General features: G+C 43.5%; 1 protein-coding gene across 2 annotated transcripts; it reads left to right on the plus strand.

Annotated features, from left to right (window-relative positions):
- Window positions 1-353: 353 nt before the first annotated feature.
- On the plus strand, window positions 354-21,611 carry LOC127302845 (protease Do-like 7). 2 transcript variants are annotated; one of them, XR_007853127.2, is made up of 26 exons: window positions 354-614; window positions 746-949; window positions 1,024-1,094; window positions 1,180-1,314; window positions 1,742-1,837; window positions 1,969-2,094; window positions 2,865-2,954; window positions 3,049-3,114; window positions 3,223-3,279; window positions 3,382-3,447; window positions 3,547-3,654; window positions 3,752-3,832; window positions 3,976-4,025; window positions 13,920-14,085; window positions 14,183-14,449; window positions 14,872-15,054; window positions 15,145-15,247; window positions 15,818-15,991; window positions 16,069-16,148; window positions 16,440-16,664; window positions 16,793-17,008; window positions 17,110-17,267; window positions 17,897-18,008; window positions 18,120-18,299; window positions 21,031-21,354; window positions 21,443-21,611. XR_007853127.2 is itself a non-coding variant. In XM_051333488.2 (25 exons), exons 1-25 carry the CDS (start codon window positions 611-613, stop codon window positions 21,058-21,060), a joined length of 3,048 nt encoding a protein of 1,015 aa, XP_051189448.1. In that variant the 5' UTR covers window positions 354-610; the 3' UTR covers window positions 21,061-21,378. The 2 variants fall into 2 exon arrangements, 1 of the variants encoding a protein (XP_051189448.1); XM_051333488.2 differs by lacking the exon at window positions 21,443-21,611 and having other exon boundaries at window positions 21,031-21,378.
- The last annotated feature ends 939 nt before the right edge of the window (window positions 21,612-22,550 follow it).

Here is a 22,550-nt window from a genome sequence, read left to right on the forward strand (position 1 = left end):
AATTACTCATCTAATCCTAAGAAAGAAATCAAAAATTGTATAAATGAAAATGAAAACTAGTATTAATGCATCCAAATTACTCAAGCAAGTACTACTAGCTACTACAGTATTACCCAAGGAACGGCTATGTGCACAACACTGGAAAAGTCAAGACTATGAAGCAGGATACAGGTGAAAAGGGGCCGAAATCGAGTGGGAGAGGGGGAAATAAAAACGGCCAACCAAGTGGCAAAACTGGGCTTGGTCCGTAACTTTCTGGGCTCTGTGAAAAAACCCGGGTTCTGGGCTCGGTGAAAAACCAAGTGTGCCACTTGCTCCAGTACTACAGTAGCAGCATGTGTATACGGTCTTTTTTTACTCTTCCGGTCAAACCCCGCACTCACTAGGGTTCCTCACTCACTCACTCACTCGGCTCACAATTTCCTGCCACGAACCCTAACTAGCGGCGGCGGCGGCTGCTGGAGCCTGGAGGAGGCGAGCGACGGCGGCTGCTGGAGCCTGGAGGCGAGCCACATCCGTGTCTAGAGCTGGGTGCTGCCGCTGCTGCTGTAGAAGGCGCTGCAGCAGGAAGAAGATCGGAGTGGCATAGATCTAACCAACCCTTGTTTCCATGGGTAACATACTAAATGGCTGCTTGTTCCTCACTCCATTTCACTACTTCAGTAGGAGTAATACTCAAGTACTGTAGCAGCAGACTTGTATGTATGCTGACAAGCGCAACTGTTTCTGCATATCTTGGCACTAGCGATGGAGATCGAGCCACCCGCACCCGCCACGGCGGATGACTGGCGGCACGCGCTCGCCCGCGTGGTGCCTGCTATCACCGTAATCCATGTAACCATGCCACGCGCCTTTGACACCGAGATCGCCGGCGCCGGCGCTGCCACCGGCTTCGTCGTAGACAAGGCCCGGGGGATCATCCTCACCAACCGCCACGTCGTCAGTCCAGGTAGCACTAAACCATTGACCCGCCGTGTAATCATGTCATTTGTGTGTGAATGACTCGTCTGCTCTTGTTCCTAGGACCCGTCGTTGCAGAGGCCATGTTCTCCAACAGAGAGGAGATCCCTGTGTACCCCCTCTACAGAGATCCTGTGAGTGTTTCTCTTCCTTGATTCCATAATTCGTTTTTGTTGTATTCGTTCTAATCGAAATCCCTCCCAACCCCTCTCTGAACAGGTGCACGATTTTGGGTTCTTTAGGTACAATCCAAATGCCATACAGTTCCTTGAGTATGACGAGATCCCTCTAGCACCCGAAGCGGCATCCGTTGGGCTAGATATTCGGGTGGTCGGCAATGACAGCGGCGAAAAGGTAAATGCCATTAGTCTCCAACCTTGTTTCCCTAAAAGGGCAAGATTAAACAACCGGAAATTTTGGAAACCCATTCCTCCTTCGCCCTTCGGGTTAGACATTTTCCCAAGAGAGCCAATGCATCGACCTCTTTTCCAGGTTCCTGCTCCACCAAAACTTGGCCACCATTAGTTAGAATTTCTTACACGTGCCTTTGGATAGCAGGAAAACACTCATACCGTATGTCGGTTTGGCTTGTATTACTGATTTTAGCCAGATTTTTTCCTGGGTAAGATAGCATCCTTTTCCGCACAACCATTCATACTACTACTATTACTCATACAAGATACAAGGTTACAAAATGCGAATTACAATTCTTGAGTGTTGTCATGTACACTGGGTTGCATATTATTGCAATATGTTTTCTGATTCATGTTGACTGATGCAGGTTTCAATTTTGGCGGGAACACTGGCTCGACTTGATAGAGAAGCTCCTGTTTACGCAAAGGATGGGTACAATGATTTCAACACATTCTATATGCAGGTACTTCTCTTCTGTCAGAGTAATCCTTGCTTAGGAGTTTAGCTAGTAGGTTCTAGTAGTACCTTCCAGTTTCTAAGCCTTTTAGGCAGAAAGCCATATGTGCTGATAATTTAACATTAACATTTTTTTAGGCTGCATCTGGTACTAAAGGTGGCTCTAGCGGTTCCCCTGTTATTGATTGCCAAGGAAGAGCTGTTGCACTGAATACAGGAGGCAGAGCTTCCAGCGCTATTGCATTCTTCCTTCCATTAGAGTGTGTAAGTTGAAAACCAAAATTCCATAATTCTGCATCGCAATGTTAAAAGGTTTCACAGGAAAAAGTTTGGAGGATGATAATAACCAAATCAGTTTATCTTCCTCATAATTCAGTGAAACCCCGCCACATTGCTCTAGTATTTTATTCCACTCACTCTTTCCCCAACTAGTGTTCTCCTAAAAGTTAGAGATCTCAACCCACGGGTGAAAGCTTCCTTCACTGTTATGTTATGGTTATTCGAGATGGAGTATATTCTGAGGAACAGCAAGGAAACATCCGTGACCCATCTATCTTCCCAGAATCTTGTTTGCCCCAAATCTCCTACTTTGAAACTACGACAAGGTAGGAACAAAGGCTTTACTTAACAAAGGCTTTACTTTCATGAGGCCAGAAGTGTGAATCTCCACTTTTCTGAACACATTGTCCCAAGGTAGTATTCCTTAGATATTTGTTTTACAACATAGTTTGCCAGAGTCCCTTTTCATTGAAAAGCTTCCACACCCATTTTGATAGCAAGGCAATGTTCATGATTTCCAAATAATTACCCCCAAACCCCCTTGGTCTTTTGGTAAACGGACTGTTTTCCTTTTTACGAAGTGGTAGTTTTTCCTAATTCACTCAACTTATCTCTGTCAAATTCCAAAGCAAGCTCTTTTTTTTTGTTTCTTAATTTTGCTTTCAATTTTTTTTGTTCCATCCTACCAGTTTCCTCCTCATTTCCCTGTTTCTATTTTGCTCTATCTGAATTGCTTTATCTGCCTAATTGTAAAGGTTGTTAGAGCACTCAATTTGATACGTCATCATTGGGTTGCATTTGGCAGCAAGCCAGAATCTGTTTATATTCCCCGTGGTACTTTGCAGGTGTGCAGTCTGGTGATCCCTTTGATTTCTTTTACTTTCCCCTGGATCATGGAACTCAGATCACTCATAAAATATTTTTCTATGCCTTCGAAAGGTAACTTTTGAACACAAAGGTTTTGAAGAAACTCGACGAATTGGACTCAGGAATGATACCGAGAAGGTATGTTCTTCCTGTCTTCCTTTTTCTAGTTTTGAAAAAAGGTCTATATTTGTCTTTCCACGCTCCATGCTATTTGATTAATTGCATCTTCAAATTTCTGTTGTACAGATGGTAAGACTTGATTCTCCAGCAGGTGTGACTGGAATGCTGGTTGTTCATTCTGTGGTATGTTTGTGAACATTTATTTTATTTTTCACTCAGATTGCTGCTTGTTTCATTGTATCTTTTTACCGCTTGTGCTGAAACTAAATTATTCTGTCCTTGCAGGTGCCAGATGGGCCTGCACACAAACTTTTGCAACCTGGTGACGTGCTGGTTCGCATGAATGGGGAGGTATGATTGTCGGATTAGTGAGAGTGACAGTATGTTATTTTAGTTTGTCAGACCACATAAATTTCTTACTCAAGGATACTCTTGCTTAACTATTTACAGTTAGTAACACAATTTCTCACCCTGGAGACCTTCCTTGACGGTAGCATTGGCTCGGAAATAGGTTTGCAGATCGAAAGATCTGGAATTACTTTAACAATAAAGCTGAAGGTAGTTTACAAACTTGACACATCGTATATATGATGCATTTGCTCCTGTATTCTATTATAACAGCAGTCTGTCACATCATACTAATTTTGCTCTGCAGGTAGAAGATTTGCACTCCATAACTCCAAATCATTTTTTGGAAGTTGGTGGTGCTGTCATCCATCCACTTTCATACCAGCAGGTAAAGCTCCCCTGCTTTGACCAGTGCGATAATTGTTACATCACGTTTATCCCCTATTCAAATTATAACATAAATGTATAGAATTACAAAGTTTGTTGAAGTTTCGAAAAAAAAATACTAATCTATTGTGTATGATGTTTTAGGCTAGAAACTTCGGGTTCAAATGTGGTCTTGTATATGTTGCTGAGGCAGGGTAAGACATCTGACAGTTCAAAGAATTTACTTATCTACTCTGTATGATGTTTTAGGCTAGAAACTTCCGGCTCAAATGTGGTCTTGTATATGTTAGTGTTTGTTAGGTCTTAATCTTGATTTGTGTCTTCATCTTTGTTTTCGCTTTGCATGTAGTTAGGTGATCGGGTATTTGTGTAGCTTGCCGAGCAGCCCTACGTGAGATGCGTACTGGTATGGTTTCAGCAGGGGACGTACGGTGAGATGCCAGAGATAGTCCTATGATGCGACTCACTGGTGAGATGCCAAGGATCATGTGAAACGATGCTGTTCCAGGAGCGTTTCTAGGAGAAAGAAGAGGTCGTCTAGTTAGTTGGTTAGCTAGTGCATGACCTGGTCAAGTCTTAGTGGCCGGTGTAGTGGTGTAAGTGCATGCGTGTGTGGAGTTACTGGTGTGTGACACTCACGTTGGGTCTATATAAGGCCATGTAATCACTTGTTTATTTGAGAGAAAGAGAATAGAGAGAAGAAAACATTCGCAGCGTGAGGCAGTCTGCACCAAACTCCATTGTCTACCTTCTGCTTGTGAGAGACAAGAGAGATTGAGAGGTAGAAGAGAGGGGCGACACGGCGCTGCTGAAGCCGACAACGGTGGTGGCGGTGGACTCCATGCGAGGTGGAGTACGAAGTCACAAGGTGAAAAGTTGCTGCATGCGGCATGTTGTTGCGGGTGATCAGCTGAGTAAAGAATGGAGAATCAAGATTAGGGGGAGGTTGTTGCGGGTGATCAGCCGAGTAAAGAATGGAGAATCAAAATTAGGGGGAGATTGTTACGTTTTTATCTTGATTTGTATCTTCATGTTTGTTTCCGCTTTGCATATAGTTAGGGACGGTGAGATGCCAGAGATAGACGTGCCATGCGACTCATTAGTGAGATGCCAAGGACCATGTGAAACGGTGCTGCAAGTGCATGGTTGGCCTCGTCCGTGTGTTCCAAGAGTGTTTCTACTTTCTAGGAGAAAGAAGAGGTCTCTAGTTAGTTGGTTAGCTGTGCATGAACTGGTAAGTGTTAGTGGCCGGTGTAGTGGTGTAAGTGCATGCGTGTGTGGAGTTAGTGGTAAGTGTGACACTCACGTTGTGTCTATATAAGGCCATGTAATCACTTATTTATTTGAGAGAAAGAGAATAGAGAGAAGAAAACGTTCAGAGTGAGGCAGTCAGCACCAAACTCCATTGTCTACCTTGTGCTTGTGAGAGACAAGAGAGATTGAGAGGTAGAGGAGAGGGGCAGAATCTCTGCTCTCTCTTCTGCATGTTCTCTCTCTTGAGTAGAAGCAGAGTGAAGGACTAGATACAGAGGAGAACACACGATAGTTTCAGACAACATATGCCTTCTTCTTTTATTAGCTTTTGTAGCAACGGATGCTACAATTCTCAGCAACCCATTCTTTTATTAGCTTTTGTAGCAACGGATGCTACAATACTCAGCAACCCATGCTTACCCCAACAGCCTATGCTAGGATAGCAACCCATGCTTAGTTACATGGATGGGTGGTACCCCTATTTATACTTATACATGACCCTTTAGATTGTTGCCATGTGGCACAATCCAAACCCTACACCATAGTTCTAGAGTACTCTACAAACTCTAGATATACTACTCCTAATTATCTTACTCTAGAACATTGCTAATTCCGGAGTTCTCTCTACATACCCTATACTTCTAGAACTGCCGACATGCCTATCTTTCTTCGGGTTGTGGTAACCCTAGGCACGCGGACGAGTAGTGGCCATGGACGCCATAGTTGTAGCACTTCCCTGTCTTCCCAGCCTTGCTCCCACTACTACGCACATTGGCGTCTGAGTCACTGCTATTGTCCTCGTCATTATGCCTACTGCCATGACCGTGGACAACACGACAATCACCCTTCCTCGACTGGTATGACCTCCATTGTTTCTTTTTTTTCGGATAAAGGACGCTTCATTACTCAAAATATTCAAGCATTACACCCAGCCTCTGCATAACTAAGATGCACATAGCCGTTCAAGTATCAAGTCTGAACAAACATATAAAAGATCGATCGAAAGAGCCAAACTAGACTATGCTACGTTGGCTTCAATCCGCCTAATATGCAGCCACCCATGTCGGGAAATAAACTCCTTGGCCGTGTTCTTCAACCGTGTAGACACCTCCATAAAGAGGTCTCGGTCCTCCAAGCGCTGAAGTGGTGACCATGAACGGAGCAAAGCCGTACATCGGTAAATGACCTGCATGAGAGAAGAATTTTTGTCATTGAAAACCTTGTCATTTCTACATAGCCATAGCGTCCATACGACTTCAATTGCGCCCACTCTGATAAGCGTTTTATACCTAGTATCTACCCTATTTAGCCAATTGCCAAATATATTTGCAACGCTACGAGGTGGGTATAAGGTAGAACCCATCTGAATGATTGACCACATAGATCTAGCAAACCTACAGTTGAAAAAAAGATATTTTATTGTCTCATCTTGATGATAGAAAACACATTTCTTACAACCGTGCCAGTTGCGTTTTCAGTGGTATCTTCATCTTCCAAATGTACCTATTATTGATAACCGATTGATTAGGAATGGTAAGCGCTCTATCCAATGAATTGACCGAGAAAACACCGTTCTTGGTGAGGTTCCATCGGAATTCATCAGTCCCCTCAGATAATTGTATTGAAGCTAACCTCTGTAGCAATTCATTCCAACTAGTCAATCGGGGGCCAATTAGATCACGCCTGAACGACATGGAGGGAGGAGAAGTTTCCATAACCTTCTACAAGGTGTCTCCCTTATAGCGAACAATATTGTACAAAGCTGGATATTGTTCCCGAAGAGTGGTTGTTCCTAACCATCTATCTTCCCAGAACCTAATCTCCGCCCCATTCCTTATCGAGAACGAACCAAAAGGGAAAAAGTGCTTCTTAGTTGCCATAATGCCAGCCCAAAAGTGAGAGTCCAGGTTTCCAAAATTCCTGAAATAACGCTTTTGAGCCCACATACCTTTTCCTTAAAAGTTGTTGCCATATACCATCCTCAGTTAATAACCTGGCCAGCCATTTTCCTAGCAATGCCCTGTTCTTAACTTGAAGATCATGAACACCAAGTCCACCTTGATCTTTTGAACGGCATACAACACTCCATTTAGTTCACCGATGTTTCTACTTCTCGCTGTCCCCTTGCCAAAAGAATCTTGAACGTAGATAATCTAATCTATTCAAGATTCCTTTGGGTAGATGGAAGAAAGATATCATATAGAGTAACATATTCGTAAGTACTATATTTATGAGAACTAATCTCGCCCCAAGGGACAACAGTTTTCCTTTCCAACTACTTAACCGCTTCTGAAGTCTTTCCTCGATGAGTTTCCACTCCGCCAACGTCAGTCTCCGATAATGAATCGGAATACCAAGATAGTTGATTGGAAAGGAGCCAAGATCACATCCGAACAAGTCAGCGTAAAGGTTGGCATCGTCATTGGCCTCACCGAAAATGAACAGTTCACTTTTATGGAAATTAATTTTGAGACTAGACAATTGCTCGAATGTCGTTAGAATTAACTTCAGATTTCGAGCTTTTTCCAAGTCGTGTTCCATAAAAAGAATTGTGTCATCGGCATACTGAAGGATAGACAATCCACCATCCACAAGATGAGGTACTACCCCTTCAATCTGACCATCAACCTTCGCACGCTCAATTATAATAGCAAGCATATCCGCCACAATGTTAAATAACATTGGAGAAAGGGGATCCCCTTGCCTCAAACCTTTTTTCGTGTGGAAGTATCGATCAATGTCGTCATTGACCTTAATGACCATACTTCCACCGAAAACAAAGTTATTTATGATAGCATGCCACTCTTCTGAAAAACCTTTTATCCTCAGTGTTTGTTGAAGAAAAAGACCATTTAACTTTTATGATAAGCTTTCTCAAAGTCAATCTTAAGAATAACACCATTCAGTTTTTTCCGATGCATCTCATGTACTGTTTCATGCAAAGTGATAACACCATCTTAGCGACTTAGGTAAAGATTTTAAAACATACATTAAGTAGGCATATAGGTCTGAACTGCTGAATACGTTCCGCATCCGTTATTTTTGGTAAAAGAATAATCTCACCAAAATTTATACTGAACAAATCCAGTTGACCTGCATGGAGCTCTACAAAGAGCTCCAATAAGTCATGCTTTATAATATCCCATCAGGACCTAGAGCCTTATTGTGCTCCATTTGAAAAACCGCCTTTCTTATCTCCTCCTCGGCATAAGGAGCCACAAGGACGACATTTTCCTCTGGAGACACTTGGGGAATATCCGCAATCCTGGATTCATCCATGGACATATCAGACTTCTCGGGTGCGCTAAACAATCCTTTATAATACGATGTAATATAAGACTTCAGCTGCTCATGACCTTCGATCACGCCCTCCTCCTGTACTAGAGAATGAATGAGTTTCTTTCTATGTCTACCATTAGTGACACTATGAAAGTATCTCGTATTCGAATCTCCTTCCAACGGGAATTGGGCCTTAGATCTCTGGTACCATTTGAGTTCCTCCTCGCGAAGTAAGCCGGCTAACTTCGCATTATATTGACTTTTGAGTTCAATCTCATGTGTTGTTAAAGGCCTTACCTCCGCAATAGCCTCTAAATCATCAATATTAGATGACAGGCTGAGCTACTCTTTTTTTTAGCTGCCCTGTCATATGCTTAGACCATCTCCCAAGGTATCTACGCATAGAGCGTAGTTTGTTATTCCACCTTAGGATGGGGGTGTTCCCAGCGATAGGCGTGTTCCATATAAATTTAATCATATCTGAGAACCCTTCTCTGCCTAACCAACCCAACTCAAATTTGAATGGGTGTTTACGCGGTGGAGTTGGATTCCCAGTGGACAATAAAATAGGAGCATGATCTGACAAAGCTTCTATTCGAGGAAGGGCCCGTACCGAAACTAGGGGAAATTTCGATTCCCAATATGAGTCCATAAGTACACGGTCCAACTTCTCATATGTAGGCTCTGGGAGACTATTAGCCCAGGTAAATTGTCTCCCAACCATAGAAATCTCACTCAAGTTCAAACTGTCAATGACAACATTGAATAAAAAAGGCCAATGGTTGTCAAATCTGCCCTTACTTTTCTGGGTATCTAAGCAGATTGAAATCCCCTCCTATAATAATAGGATATGGGTTATCTTTTGCTAGATTGACCAACTCGCGCAGAAAAGCAGGCTTGGCCGCATCTTGAGCAGCTCTATAGACGGATACCAAGGTCCAAATGAAGTTATCAAATTTATTCCGGATGTGAAGTTTTATGTGAAAATCACCTCCAGACTTATCTAATATCTCCATAGTAGACGCTCAGACTCCAATTAGAAGGCCACCAGAACGACCACGAGGCGGGCGGGATACCCAAACAAAGTCTTCCCCGCCTGAAAGGCGATTTAGAAAACTTGTTGAGTAGTTCCTCTTACTCGTCTCAGAAATAGCGACAAAATCTAAGACATGTTCCTTAATGCTTTCAACAATGTATAGATGTTTAGCCAAGTCTTTAAGACCTCTGCTATTCTTAAACATGCCATTCATTTAGAAAAATCTTGCTTGCTTGGAGACACATGAGCGACTTTAAATTTGTTGAAATCCATCCGTCTCAAAGCGGAAGCCGAAACAGAAATAGTACTAGCAGAATTCCCCAACGAAAGACCTACATTATTTAAATTGGCGGCAATAAGTGGTGTTGGTAATGCTAAAAAAGACTTAGAACTTTTGGACGTACCGACATAGTCGAGGTTCGCCTCCGCCTTGCGCCTCATCGCCTTCGCCAAAGTGTCTTCGTCCGTGATTGACACCCCATCATGGCCGACACCATGACGGGTGCTCCGTCGAGATGGCGTGGGCGTTGGCGCAGGACCCGTCCCTACAGCCCGCCCGACCCAAGCCGGAGGCCAGCCCTGGCGCCTCTTGGCCCGCAGGGCCATGTGAAGGGTTGGGCAAGGTTGACGTCGATCCACCTCGGGTGCCGCCCAAAGCCTGCCCCGCCAGGGTGCCACCCCCGGCAGCAGGTGACGGCGTCGCATCCGTAGGGTCACATGCAGGGGTGAGCAAGGTCGACGTAGACTCACCCCCGCTGCCGCCCAAGGCCTGCCCTGCCACAGTGCCCCCAGAGCCGCAGGTGTCGGCACCAAAGCACCCGGCGAGGGGATGCTACCCGACGCCAGCGAGGGGATGCGCTGGACGGCTGCACTCCCACCGCCTCCACCATGCCGGCCCTGCCAGCGGCATCGGACGGGTGGTGCACCGGCGTTTAGGTGCACCTTCCATCCCGAGAAGACGAACCGACGGCTCCAGGGGAGGACGGTGTAGGAGAAGACCATCCCCAAGGACCCGACTGCACAACTGGAGGAGTCGAAGAAGAACTCTCCTGACCTCCACCACGCGTTAACCCTCGCGAGGACATGGTGGTGTAGAGTCCCCACGGCGAGGTGCCGGTAAAGGTGAAAGAGCTGGAGACGACGCCGCAGACGCCCGCCTAGCATCCGCCGGAGTAACACGACCGAGGGTGAACACTCTGCCCCTCGCCGGTCTGTCCGAGCGAGGACGGTCCGACGGCGGCGTAGTAGAACTCGCTCTCTCCAAAGCCAAGCGCAACTCCTCCGCAGAGACTCTCGGACTAACACCCGGCTGAATTGTCGCCTCTAAGGACGGACTGGTAACTCGAAGCTTTGCCACAATCTCAATGGCACGAGGCGTCTGTGGGTTCAGATTAAAAGGGGTCACCGCGAAGTGAGAAATCCCCTTATTCATCGACCCAACAGCGGCTGACCCATTCCCGCCAGACTGAGCAGCAGGAGCATCATCACCAGGAGGGGCAGGAGGAGGAGCAGCAGCGGTGTGCTCAGAAGTATCCATAGTATCACCCCCTCCATCTCCAGATCCATCACCCGCATCATCTAAATCATTCTTCTTGACCCAAATCTCCGGAACAAAATCTGGCTCTGGCACAAAGTCAGCGGGCTCCCTGCGGAAACGAAACGCATACGACTTGAACTTTACAACCGCATCAGCAACAACACTCGGCAAAGCATCATCTGTAGGTTTTCCCAACACCTTCAGATTGACCATTGCCACCTGGATACGAACAAGAGCCCGGCGCCTCAGACTAGTGTGATCAACATCAACTGTCCTGCCTAGTAGAGAACCTACAACCCACAGACCAAGAAAGTGACGAAGACAATGAGGAACCCCCTCAATGTGCAGCCAGACCCTCTCCAACTCGTGTGTGAGGCACCTCCGCCGACTGCCATGCTGACACTGACATAGATTCGGCAAAGGAAGGCACCCCGACCTGGATCCCATCCAACCTGTCCAAGCAAGCCAGATTTTTCTTTACCTCCATTGTTTCTTGGACAGCAACAAATGATGTCCACCAGTAGGATCACCAAAGCGCATTCGCACTCGCTCCTCATGCGCCTGAAAACGTCCAAACAGATCCTCGACTGTCAATGCCTTGAGGTCGATGAACTGCTCCAGTGAGGTCACAAGATGCATGAACCTCGCCGGTGCAGCCTGGAGAATTTTGTGCACAACCGTGAGCTCTTTCAGCTCATACCCCAATGTGTGGATGGACGTGACCATCTTGTTCACACGCGTTGGGAAGGTTTCCACGGACTCGGTGTCCTCCATCTCCAGTGCCTCAAAGGCCTTGCACAGTGTTTTTTGTTTTGTTTCACGGATGCGATCATGGCCGAAGTTCAAAGCCTTGATGGCTACCCATGCCATCTTTGCCGTGTCCTTGTTGGCGAGCGACGCCAGCACGTCCTCCGGCACGCCCTGTTAGATGGCAAGCGGTGTGTCGTGGTCTTCCTCAAAGCTTACAGTTTCAGAGCTCATCGCTGCCCACACACCAGCTGATATCAGAGCCACCCACATCTGTATCGCCCACAATGTGTAGTTGGTGCGGGTCAGCTGGGGGTACTTGATAGGTCCCCGGAGCATCATCGGTTGCACCACCGCCATCGGAACCAGCTCCTGGGATTTTGCCGCCACATGAAGCATTCAACCTTCTTCCCCTTTAGTGCCTCTAGCTTCGCCCGTGCTGCCTTCGCCTCTGCCACAACCTCCTCCATGACCTTATGCAGCTCCTCCGCCGCCTTCTTTGCCATCTCCTGGATCTCCTAACCTGGCGCTATGATACCAAATTGTTAGTGTTCCCTCTCTGCTCTCTGTTCTCTCTCTTGAGTAGAATCAAAGAGTGAAGGACTAGAACTACAGGAGAACACACGATAGTTTTAGGCAACAAATGCCTTTTTCTTTTATTAGCTTCTGTAGCAACCCATGCTTAGAGCAACTCTAACAGAACCCGTAAATGCCATCGGAACTGAATTTTTCCGGTGGATTTACGGGTTTGGGCCGAAATCATTGTAGAACAACGCCTGAATCGGTGGCCTGGCCCGTAAAACTTTCTCGGGCCCGAGAAAGTGAGCGCGTAGCCCCTATTTATACCCGCCGCCGCACCCGCTCCTTCGCCGCGAAAAACCCTCGCCCTCCGGCGAGTAATTCTGGCCGCTCTGTCGCGCTATCCGCTCCGCCGTGACCTCCCCTCCGTTAACAATGGCGCGCGCACGAAGATGCGGTAGGGGAGGCGGCCAAATCGGCGGTGGAGGCTCGTTGCCTCGTCTGCTAGTTTTGCGTTCGGAGGCGGACCGCGCGAAGTGGACGCGCTCCGAGGGAGCGCGCAAGCGGGTGGCGCGCAGGTTGACGCGCATTGCTGCGCGCGATGGGGACGGTGAGGTGCGTCCGGCGGCTCGTGCAGCCCACCGCTGCCGACCCGACAGCGACGACGACGCGCTGGTGCTTCCCCTCACCACCGGGAACTCCGTGGAGGCAACGGTGTTCGAGCTCGCCGCTCTCGTCGTCGCCTAGGCTCCTCCGCCGCATCCTCTCCTTCCTCCGCCGCGCGTAGAGGCCTCGGGGACTATCCCGGGGCCAATTTTTGGTAAGATTAGTCGCGCGACGTAGGATTAGTTGTTTTTTGGCTATAATATGTAAATTATGTATGAATGTAGCTCGATCCGAGCACCATATTCGTTCCATTTCGCATGTTCGTCGTCAAAAATTTCCCGACGTTTGATTTTCTTTTTCAGTTCGTCTTTTCGATTTCTATTCTGCGCCTCGACTAAAATTGACGAAACTGTAAAATTCGGGAGACTGAACTCCACGTTTTCGGTTCGCACTTTTACGGGCACTACTAGAGATGCTCTTACCCTAGCAACCTATGCTAGGATAACAACCCATACTTACCCTAGCAACCTCCGCTAGGATAGCAACCCATGCTTAGTTACATGGGAGGGGTGGTGCCCCTATTTATACTTGTACATGACCCTTTAGATTGTTGCCATGTGGCACAATCCAAACCCTACACCCTAATTCTAGAGTACTCTACAAACTTGAGATATACTACTAAATATCGTACTCTAGAACATTCTTAATTCTTGAATTCTCTCTATATACCCTGGATACTTCTAGAACTGCAGACATGCCTATCTATTTAGTACACAACCTATGTGCACTGTTCACTCACAACTGACACAACCCATGTGTCCTCTTCACGCACAACAAGCACACAACCTATGTGTGCTCTTCAGTCCTCACCCTACACAGCCTACACGCAACCTATGTGTGCTGATCACACCATGACATGATTACATTCAGGCATAACAGTATATGCTTTGCATTTGTTTCCTTTTCGAAAAACAATTGGAGCCTTGCACTTAGTGATTTCCTTTCACCATCTTTTTATTAGATGTTTATTGTCTAAAATATGAGTGATAGATCATAGATATCAAAGCAAACCTCCTTTTTCTATGACTCATTCAACATGGTGCTACACAGGTACATGCTCTCCCGAGCATCGGTTCCACAACATTCAATTATAAGGAGGTTTGCAGGAAAGGATATTGCACATTTAGGTGACCTTATTTCAGCTATTTCAAAGCTGTCTAGGGGAGCGAAAGTGCCTCTTGAATATGTAATATACAAGGACCGACACCGGAACAAGGTAGTGAAATCTTACCTAGCACTCTAGCAGGTTTATTATGAAACATCTTATGTGTTTGTTATAATACAACTAAAATTTCGTTTTATGGTGCATCCAGACCGCAGTAGTAACAATTGATCAGCACGGGTGGTATGCGTCTCCTCAGTTATATACTCGAAGTGATGCAAATGGACTGTGGACTGCAAAATTAGCTATAGCACTTGAATCTGTTATAGGAACTTTATCATCCTCTGGAGATTTAGATGACATAAAAGCTGATCTGAGGCAATCTACTAGCCTGGAAGGTTCTGATCTTGCTGGAACAATATCTAGTAATTCTTCATTGGCAGAACAAGCAATTGAACCATCCCTTGTAATGTTGGAGGTGAGCAACATCCACAGTTTGACTTTAGAAAGAACTTTCTCATAGTCGTGGTTTGCATCGCATCAGTATTTTCAGATCCTGTTTTAGCATTATTCTGCAACCTACTGTATACAGAATATCGAAATGAAGCAGCATACCATCTGACGAATCGTGGAAAGCTTTGGCTCTCATGGGTCCACTTGGGGGACTTGAGGGTCTTGTGGTAGATGGAGTAGGGCATTTCACATGAATATTTTTAGCTTTTCTTACTGTTCAATTCTAAGGATTGTGAATGAGCTCTTGCTATGTGTATTTTGTTTATACATGCTCATGTGTATTATTCTACAATGTACCATGCACTTTTTGGTTTTGAGCTGGTATCTTTCGTGTTTCTTGCTGAAACCCACCTCAACTGTCATATCTAATTTTCTACTTTTCTATAGGTGGACGTGCCACCAATGTGCATGCTTGATGGACTTCATGCTAAATTTTTCGCTGGAGCTGGTGTGATAATATACCATTCTGACACCTTAGGTCTCATTGCTGTTGACAAGAATACAGTCATTATACCTGCTTGTGATATAATGATATCTTTTGCTGCATATCCCATTGAAATACCTGGAGAGGTATATGAGCTTATTCCCCCCTTTGTTGATTATAATTCTAAGGTATACATAATATCCATTAAATAATAGTTTCCACTTTTCGGTTTTCAGGTTGTTTTTCTGCATCCTGTTCACAACTTTGCATTTGTTGCGTATGATCCTTCTGCACTAGGAGCTGGAGCATCTGCTGTCCGGGCTTCAGAACTTTTTGCTGGTTTGTTTTATGTAGAACACTTTCTTGCATTTCCCAAAATATAATTGATTAGTCAAATAAATAATAAATTGTAGAACGGTCGAGTAATATGTGTCTAGTTTCTGGTTTATGATTTTTAAGATTTCCTTCATATATTTCCCGTAACTAAAATAAGAAGTTGAACTGTCCAAGTAACATGGCCAGTGATGAATTTTAAATGGGTTAGCCGTTCTCCTTTAACATTATGCTGCCCAAGCACTTGTTCTCTTATGGTTCTTATCCATTTTTTATTTGTCACTTGTGATCGTTAGGCGCTATCTTTTTTTGCTTTTTTGCACTGCCAGACAAAACATTGTTTTTGTATGCACGAGCGCTTCATGTGTATTGAAATCCTGAGATTAATTAGATAAATGTTATTGGATATACTTTTTTTCTTATATTCATTTTTTCTCTATTAATAATCTCAATTGTGCTCTCACTAAAATGAACTACCAGGTAATGAAATTTATGTTTCCCTCTTGCAGAAACTATTTTTTAGCAAGCAATCTGTTCACAATTTTTATAAAGTTCCTTCATTTCTGATAATTGTAGAACCTGCCTTGCGCCGAGGAGATTCCGTCTACCTAGTTGGGCTTGGGCTGGATGGAAGCTTACAGGTTACATCAAGGAAATCAACCATAACAAGTTGTAAAGCTGTTGACATTCGCTCGGGTGACCGCCCACGATATCGTGCAATAAATATGGAGGTCCTTGAGCTTGATAATGGTACTTTCTACAACATCGCAACACACCTATTGTCACTCAATGTTCATATTAACAATATCGGAAAATATTTATTCCAGATTTTGGTAGCCAATTTTCGGGTGTATTGACGGATGACCAAGGGAGAGTTCAAGCACTATGGGCAAGTGTCTCCAGCCAGGTCAGTGTGTGTTGGAGTTTTTCACTTTCAGAAAGTTAGCCTCTTGATATCAACAGCATTAAGAAAACGGGCAACTGAATAAAAAACATATTCACCATATGTGAAGACCTTAAATTGCTGAAATATGTTACTCAAGGCAGATGAATCGTTTTGTCCATTACCTTTCGTAATGATTCATAACCTCTACATCTGATGTTTGTAAATAGTGCTATCTATGTTTAATGGTACCATCCCTAGTTGTTGATTCCCACATACTAATTGAGGTATAACTTTGTCATTTGTCTTCTACAGATATTTGGTTCTAGCATTTCGGAGGACGATCAGTTTGTTATAGGTATACCAATATATCCGATAATTGAAATCCTTCAGAAATTCATCTCAGGAGCTCCTGGACAATTTCGTCTTATCAACGGAATTAGGAGACCAATGCCATATGTCAGACTTCTGGAGGTGGAACTTTATCCAACTTTGCTATCGAAGGCAAGACATTCTGGATTGAACGGTAGCTGGGTGCAGGTAATTAGATCTCTCATCTTTTAATATTATCTGAAATTGATATGTAATCTGACAAACACGATACATAATATTGTTGCTTAATGACTTCTGAAAATGAATACATGAAACATTTAATGTTACATATGCAGGCTCTCACTAAGAAGGACCCTGTGCGAAGACAAGTACTGCAAGTGAAATGTTGTTTTGCTGGATCAAAAGCGGAAAATCTTCTCGAAGATGGAGATTTGATTCTTGCTATCAATAAGGAGCCTATTACATGCTTCCTTGATATTGAGAATGCTTGCCAAAAGTTGGATCAGTCAATCGATTCAGATGGAATGCTTGACATGACAATATTTCGGCAGGTGAGGATGGTCTATAATTGAAAACAAAACACTTTTTATTTAACAAAGTACGATTGAATCAGGTATTTATTAGTAGTATAACTGTTTCAACATTCGAGCAGGGAAAGGAAATAGACCTCATTGTTGGAACAGATGTAAGGGACGGTAATGGTTCAACACGTATGGTGAACTGGTGTGGATGCACAGTTCAGAGTTCGTATCCGGCACTGCGTGGTCTTGGTTTTTTGCCTGCGGAAGGTCATGGTGTTTATGTTGTTAGGTCAGTGTCATGTTCCTTCAAATATTAGAAACCACCAGTTAATCTTTTAATTGGAACACTGAACTCAGGCTAATGCTTCCTCTGTTCCTGAAAAAAAGCATATAAATTATACGTCAAATAATGTTAAGTTTAACAAGTTTATAGAAAACACTATCAACAATGCGAAATCATTATCATTAGATAGATACATTTTGATAGTTTTTTCTACAAACTTGGTCAAACTTTACATTTTTTTTACTTTGAATTATACGCTTTCTGTTTAGGAACGGAGGGACTGATGTTTAAATTTTATTCAATTTGATTTGAATGACCAGTGAGAATTTTCTAGAGATAATCCTTTAATTGTTCTGATGTCCTCATTCTGTTTTGATGTTGTGTGCACTGGCTGCCCTGAAGCAGTAATGAATACAGGAGCACCATGTACAGACCTATAATTTTGTTAGTAGGAAAATATGTAAACAAAGCAATAGATATTCTGGAAAATAAGAGCTGGAATCGTGGACAGTCAACACCATTTCCTACTTTTTGATGCTTAAACAATTCAGTAAAAAGGGCACACATCAACATTTACATGTAGATGTTAGGTTTACAGCCGTAACAGGGAATGAGCAACCAGGTCTTTTATGCAGATGGTCTCGTGGAAGTCCCTCGCATAGATATGGTCTCAGTGCTCTCCAGTGGATAATTGAGGTCAACGACCAACGAACTCCAGATCTGGGATCTTTTATAGAGGTGGTGAAGGTATGTATTGTCAGTACTGAGGACAATATTCTTCTTCGCATATTCCAGTATCTTCGGTTTCTAACTGTATAGTGGAGTTCACTTGACATTTGTTGACCTTTCCTTTATCAGGGATTGGAAGATGGCCAATTTGTTAGGGTGAGAACCATCCAGCTGGATGGAAAACCCCGCTTCCTTGCTCTGAAACAAGACCTTCACTACTGGCCAACCTGGGAGCTCAGCTTTGACCCAGAGACTGCAACATGGCACAGAAACAATATAAGCATTGCTGCAGAGAGGCGTGCCATAGAGGTAAGGAAAACGTAATGATGAATGGTGGGCACAAGGATAGGAGGCTTGAAAATCTGTTAATCCTCTCCAAGTTTATCCCGCTGCTAATGCAGTTCACAGCGATTAGGGACTCCTGTCTTGTGGTTGGGACCTTGTATTCCTAGTGGGTGACAAAAGCTTGCAGTTCTGGGTGTAAGGCTAGGCGTTAGTAGCTTCAGAATTGGTATCCATCAGTGTTGATTTCCATATGTACACGCGAATCCCATACATTTTTTTGCGAGTTATTTCACCTGCTTGTGTTTCCCGCGGGATGAAATTGTTGTGTGTACGGGTTGCTTTTAGCAGTAGGAATAAATTCAATTCCAGATGGAGGTAGATCATGGACACATCAGAGACATGTAGATAGCCATGTTCTTATATAGTCAGCCATTTTTCGTCTTTGTTTCATCATGTAATCTGGTGATCTCTGCATAATCCATAAACCAAGTAAAGATTTTTTTTTGTTGCTAATTTGATGTTCAATCACCCCAAGTTGTTTTCTTTGGAATGTTTCATACAACATAGAGGATCACTAAGTCTGAGTTAGGTTCGATTCATGTTAGGTTTGATTCATGGAATCCGGGTACCAATATTGGCCTGGATGACTTAGTTTGATTCATGTTTTCATCTTCTAGTGTAGTTGGTTACCGAATCAAACTAAGTTGGTTTTATGGAACACATTTAAGTTGTTTGCTGAAGCTAACAAGAGGGAACATGCACATTACCCCTCTAGGATTTAATATGTGTTTCATCACCTAGTTTAGTTGGCTTTATGAAAACACGTTTAAGTTGTTTACTGAAGCTAACTAGAGGGGGCAAGCACATTACCCTCTTAGGATTTCATTTGTGTTTCATCGTCTAGTTTAGTTGGTTACCGAATCAAAACTAAGTTGGTTTTTATGAAAAATAGTTAAGTTGTTTACTGAAGCTAACGAGAGGGGCATACACATTTACCTCGTTAGGATTCAATGTGTGTTTCATCGTCTAGTTTAGTTGGTTACCGAATCAAACTAAGTTGGTTTTATGAACACAGTTAAGTTGTTTGCTGAAGCTAACAAAGTTGGTTTATCAACTAATATTTTTTTAGGTTTATTATTTTGTCCATTATTTGTGTTTTCATTTCCTAGTTAGTTGGTTCTTCGAATGTAACTAAGTTGGCTTCGGGGACCATTTTTATTTTGTGTTTTCATTTCATAAGGTTAGTTGTTTTATATACCTTTCTAACTTGTATCTTGAAACATCACTCAATTGTTTTAGACATGTGCGTAAGTTGTTTCTGACATCAGAATATATTTTTTAAGTTTGAGGTTATTCTTTTGCGTTTCATCTTTCTAGGGATAATTGTTTTTAATTTGAAATAAAGTTGGCTTCTGATCACGGCTAAGTTTGTTTACTTAGTCAAACTAAGTTGGCTAGTACACTAAGGTAGATAGTCAACATTTTAAAACTTTTTGTAGGTCAACCTTTTCTGTACCTCATCTTATAGGATGGTTGGGTTTGAAAATTTAATCATGTTGACTGCTAAACATGGCTAAGTTTGCTTACTTACTGGATACTCAACACTTTGTAACTTTTTGATGTAAATATTCTATACGTCATCATTATAGGATGATTTGGGTTTTAATTAATCAAGTTGGTTGCTGAACATGGCTAAGTTTGCTTACTACTATAGCTAAGGTGGATAGTCAACACTTCCTTTTGTAAGTTTTCAAGATTATTCTATTTGTCTCTCATTTTATAGGATGGTTGGGTTTTAATGTCAGCAATTTAAGTTTTTGAGGTTATTATTTGTGTATCTCTTTTTTTTTTTGTGTGGGATTGTTGGGTTTTAGATTGAATCAAGTTGGCTTCTGAATACGCCTAAGTTTGGTTGCCTAATACAACTAAGTTGGCTAGTCAACATTTTTTAAAATTCCGAGGTTATTCTTTTGTGTCTCATCTTTTCTAGGCTTTTTTAAATTTGAAATAAAATTGGATTCTGATCATGCCCAAGTTTGTTTACTAGTTAAACTGAGTTGGCTAGTACACTAAGATGGATAGTCAACATTATTTAACTTTTTAGGTTATTCTTTTTTGTACCTTATCTTATAGGATGGTTGTTTTTAAAATTTAATCAATTTGGCTCCTGAACACGGATAAGTTTGCTTATTTACTCTAGCTAAATTGGATAGTCAACACGACGTAAGCATTGTAATGTGCTCTTGCAGCCTCAATAGTGTCGAATCGCATCCCAAGAAATGGTTTTGTTGGACTGGAAGCAACTTCATCATGCATGCCAGATCCATCAGCAGCACCTTCTTCCAAATCAGTATAAGTGGTGGTTCCTGTAGGTACAGTAGTCATGGGAATGCTGTTGTTGTTGCCTGCAGTGTGTTGTGGCCCATGCTGCTGTAGGCCCCTGCCACTGTGTTCATTAGAACGAGCACCAGTTTCTTCTTGGTACTGAACCATTGGGCCCGGAGATTCTTCCACCATCTCCGCTGGTGCATCTTGAGTGCAAAACTGCGTCTCCGTCCATGTTGATATCATCATCTTCAGTATGTGGGCATTTAGATCCAACCCCGACATCTGCATAATGGGAAAACTACATTAGGGGATTTTTTTTAATAAGTTTTCGCATAACCCAATACACACAAGATAAATTGTATGCATTTTTTAATGCACGTGCCAAACAGTTTCTTGTTTTCTTATTTATATGGTTGGATATTTGCAGGTCACTGCGAGCACAAGTGCGGGGGCATGATCAGCAGAAGCAATGTGACACCATGTCTCCGGCTATTAGCTGTGTTTCTGTTCCAGAACTATTAGGTGTTGCACACCACAAAAAGGGGTACCACTTAGGGTTAAGCGAAACAATGTCTGGGTTCTAGAACCATTCCTATTGGTCCGTTTATGCAAACCATGTCGCTGAATTTCAATTTCAACATGCTGGAAATTGGGAGCCTCAAGTTTGTATTCACAAATCTGGGTTGTACCCACTTTAGCTTGCTCGGTACTAAGTTGCTGTGTATCAACATGGATGTTGTGCATTATATATGTAAGCTACGACTTCTTTTTCTTAGTTGCTGTGTTACTTTGGATGACTAGAATCTACAATAAGATTAGCTGCCTTTTCTGACTTACAGGATGTGTGTATACATGTACAGGTTAGTATCCCAATTGTCTGCAAGTTTCAGTCCTTTTTGTTGTCTCAGATTTGTCAGAGCTAAGCTGTCCTAGGTTATTACAGGAGGTTATATCCATGGTCTTTGTATCTTACTTGTCTTACTAGTGTTGTTCTTATGGTCTTTACAACTGGTTCCACTGGTTCTTATATTGAATACCTAAGTTGGTCCAAGTTCCAAGGTTGTTTCTTGCAGCAAAACATCCAAATTTGTTTCTGGGATGTTTTCCATAGGTTCTTCTACCATGGTCTGACTGTTATTTTCTCAACCCAATAGGTCAATAGCAATTCATGGAAGCTACCTTTTCCTGGCAATAGATTGGGGATTTTTTTTTTTTGGAACAGAAGGGTGTCGGAGAACATGAGTGGAGGAGATGAGAGTTTCCTTGTGTGTTCTTGCTGATCTGAGAAGTTGGAGGCTCTTGCTGATCTGAGAAAGTTGGAGGCTTCAGTCATGAGCTTGGATCCATGGAGATCTGGCGAAGGAAGGAAGAAACTAGACTTGTTGTTGGTGTTGCAGAACAAGATAGATGGAAAAGGGGAAGAGATGGAGATGGTGGTAGTTGCTGGGAGAGGGAAGTGGGGGCATGATTCCCACGCGTATCATGGGGAAAACTGATTTTTTCAGACGGGCCTTGTTGGCTTACCTTTTCTAGGCCTTGTTGGCGACGGACAAACCAGCATCTGAAGGCTCCGATGCGCGTCCTTCCATAATCTCTTCCTCTCTTGTACTCTGCAGCCGCGATACGCGAGAGAGCTGGTACCATATACTACCCGGTTGCTGTCCGCGTTGCGGAGCCGGCCGCGGGCGACATCGTGGTGGACCTATACCAGCGAGGGCATCTGGTTCGTGGAGGCCACCGTGAGATGCTAGCTCGCTGATGTCAACGACCTTGAGAGCCTGCTGCTCATCCCCAAGGCTGACCTGCTCCCCCTGAGGAGAACCTTGAGTACCTCATCCTCATGGCCTGATCGTCTCCTGATCCAATCCAAGGACGGGTGCTTGATAGTTGATCCTGGAAAAATTTAGGTTGCTGAACTTGAGCGTTGAATCGTGTACCCTATTAAAA

This window comes from Lolium perenne, chromosome 5, assembly GCF_019359855.2.
Source record: "Lolium perenne isolate Kyuss_39 chromosome 5, Kyuss_2.0, whole genome shotgun sequence".
NCBI lineage: Eukaryota > Viridiplantae > Streptophyta > Magnoliopsida > Poales > Poaceae > Lolium > Lolium perenne.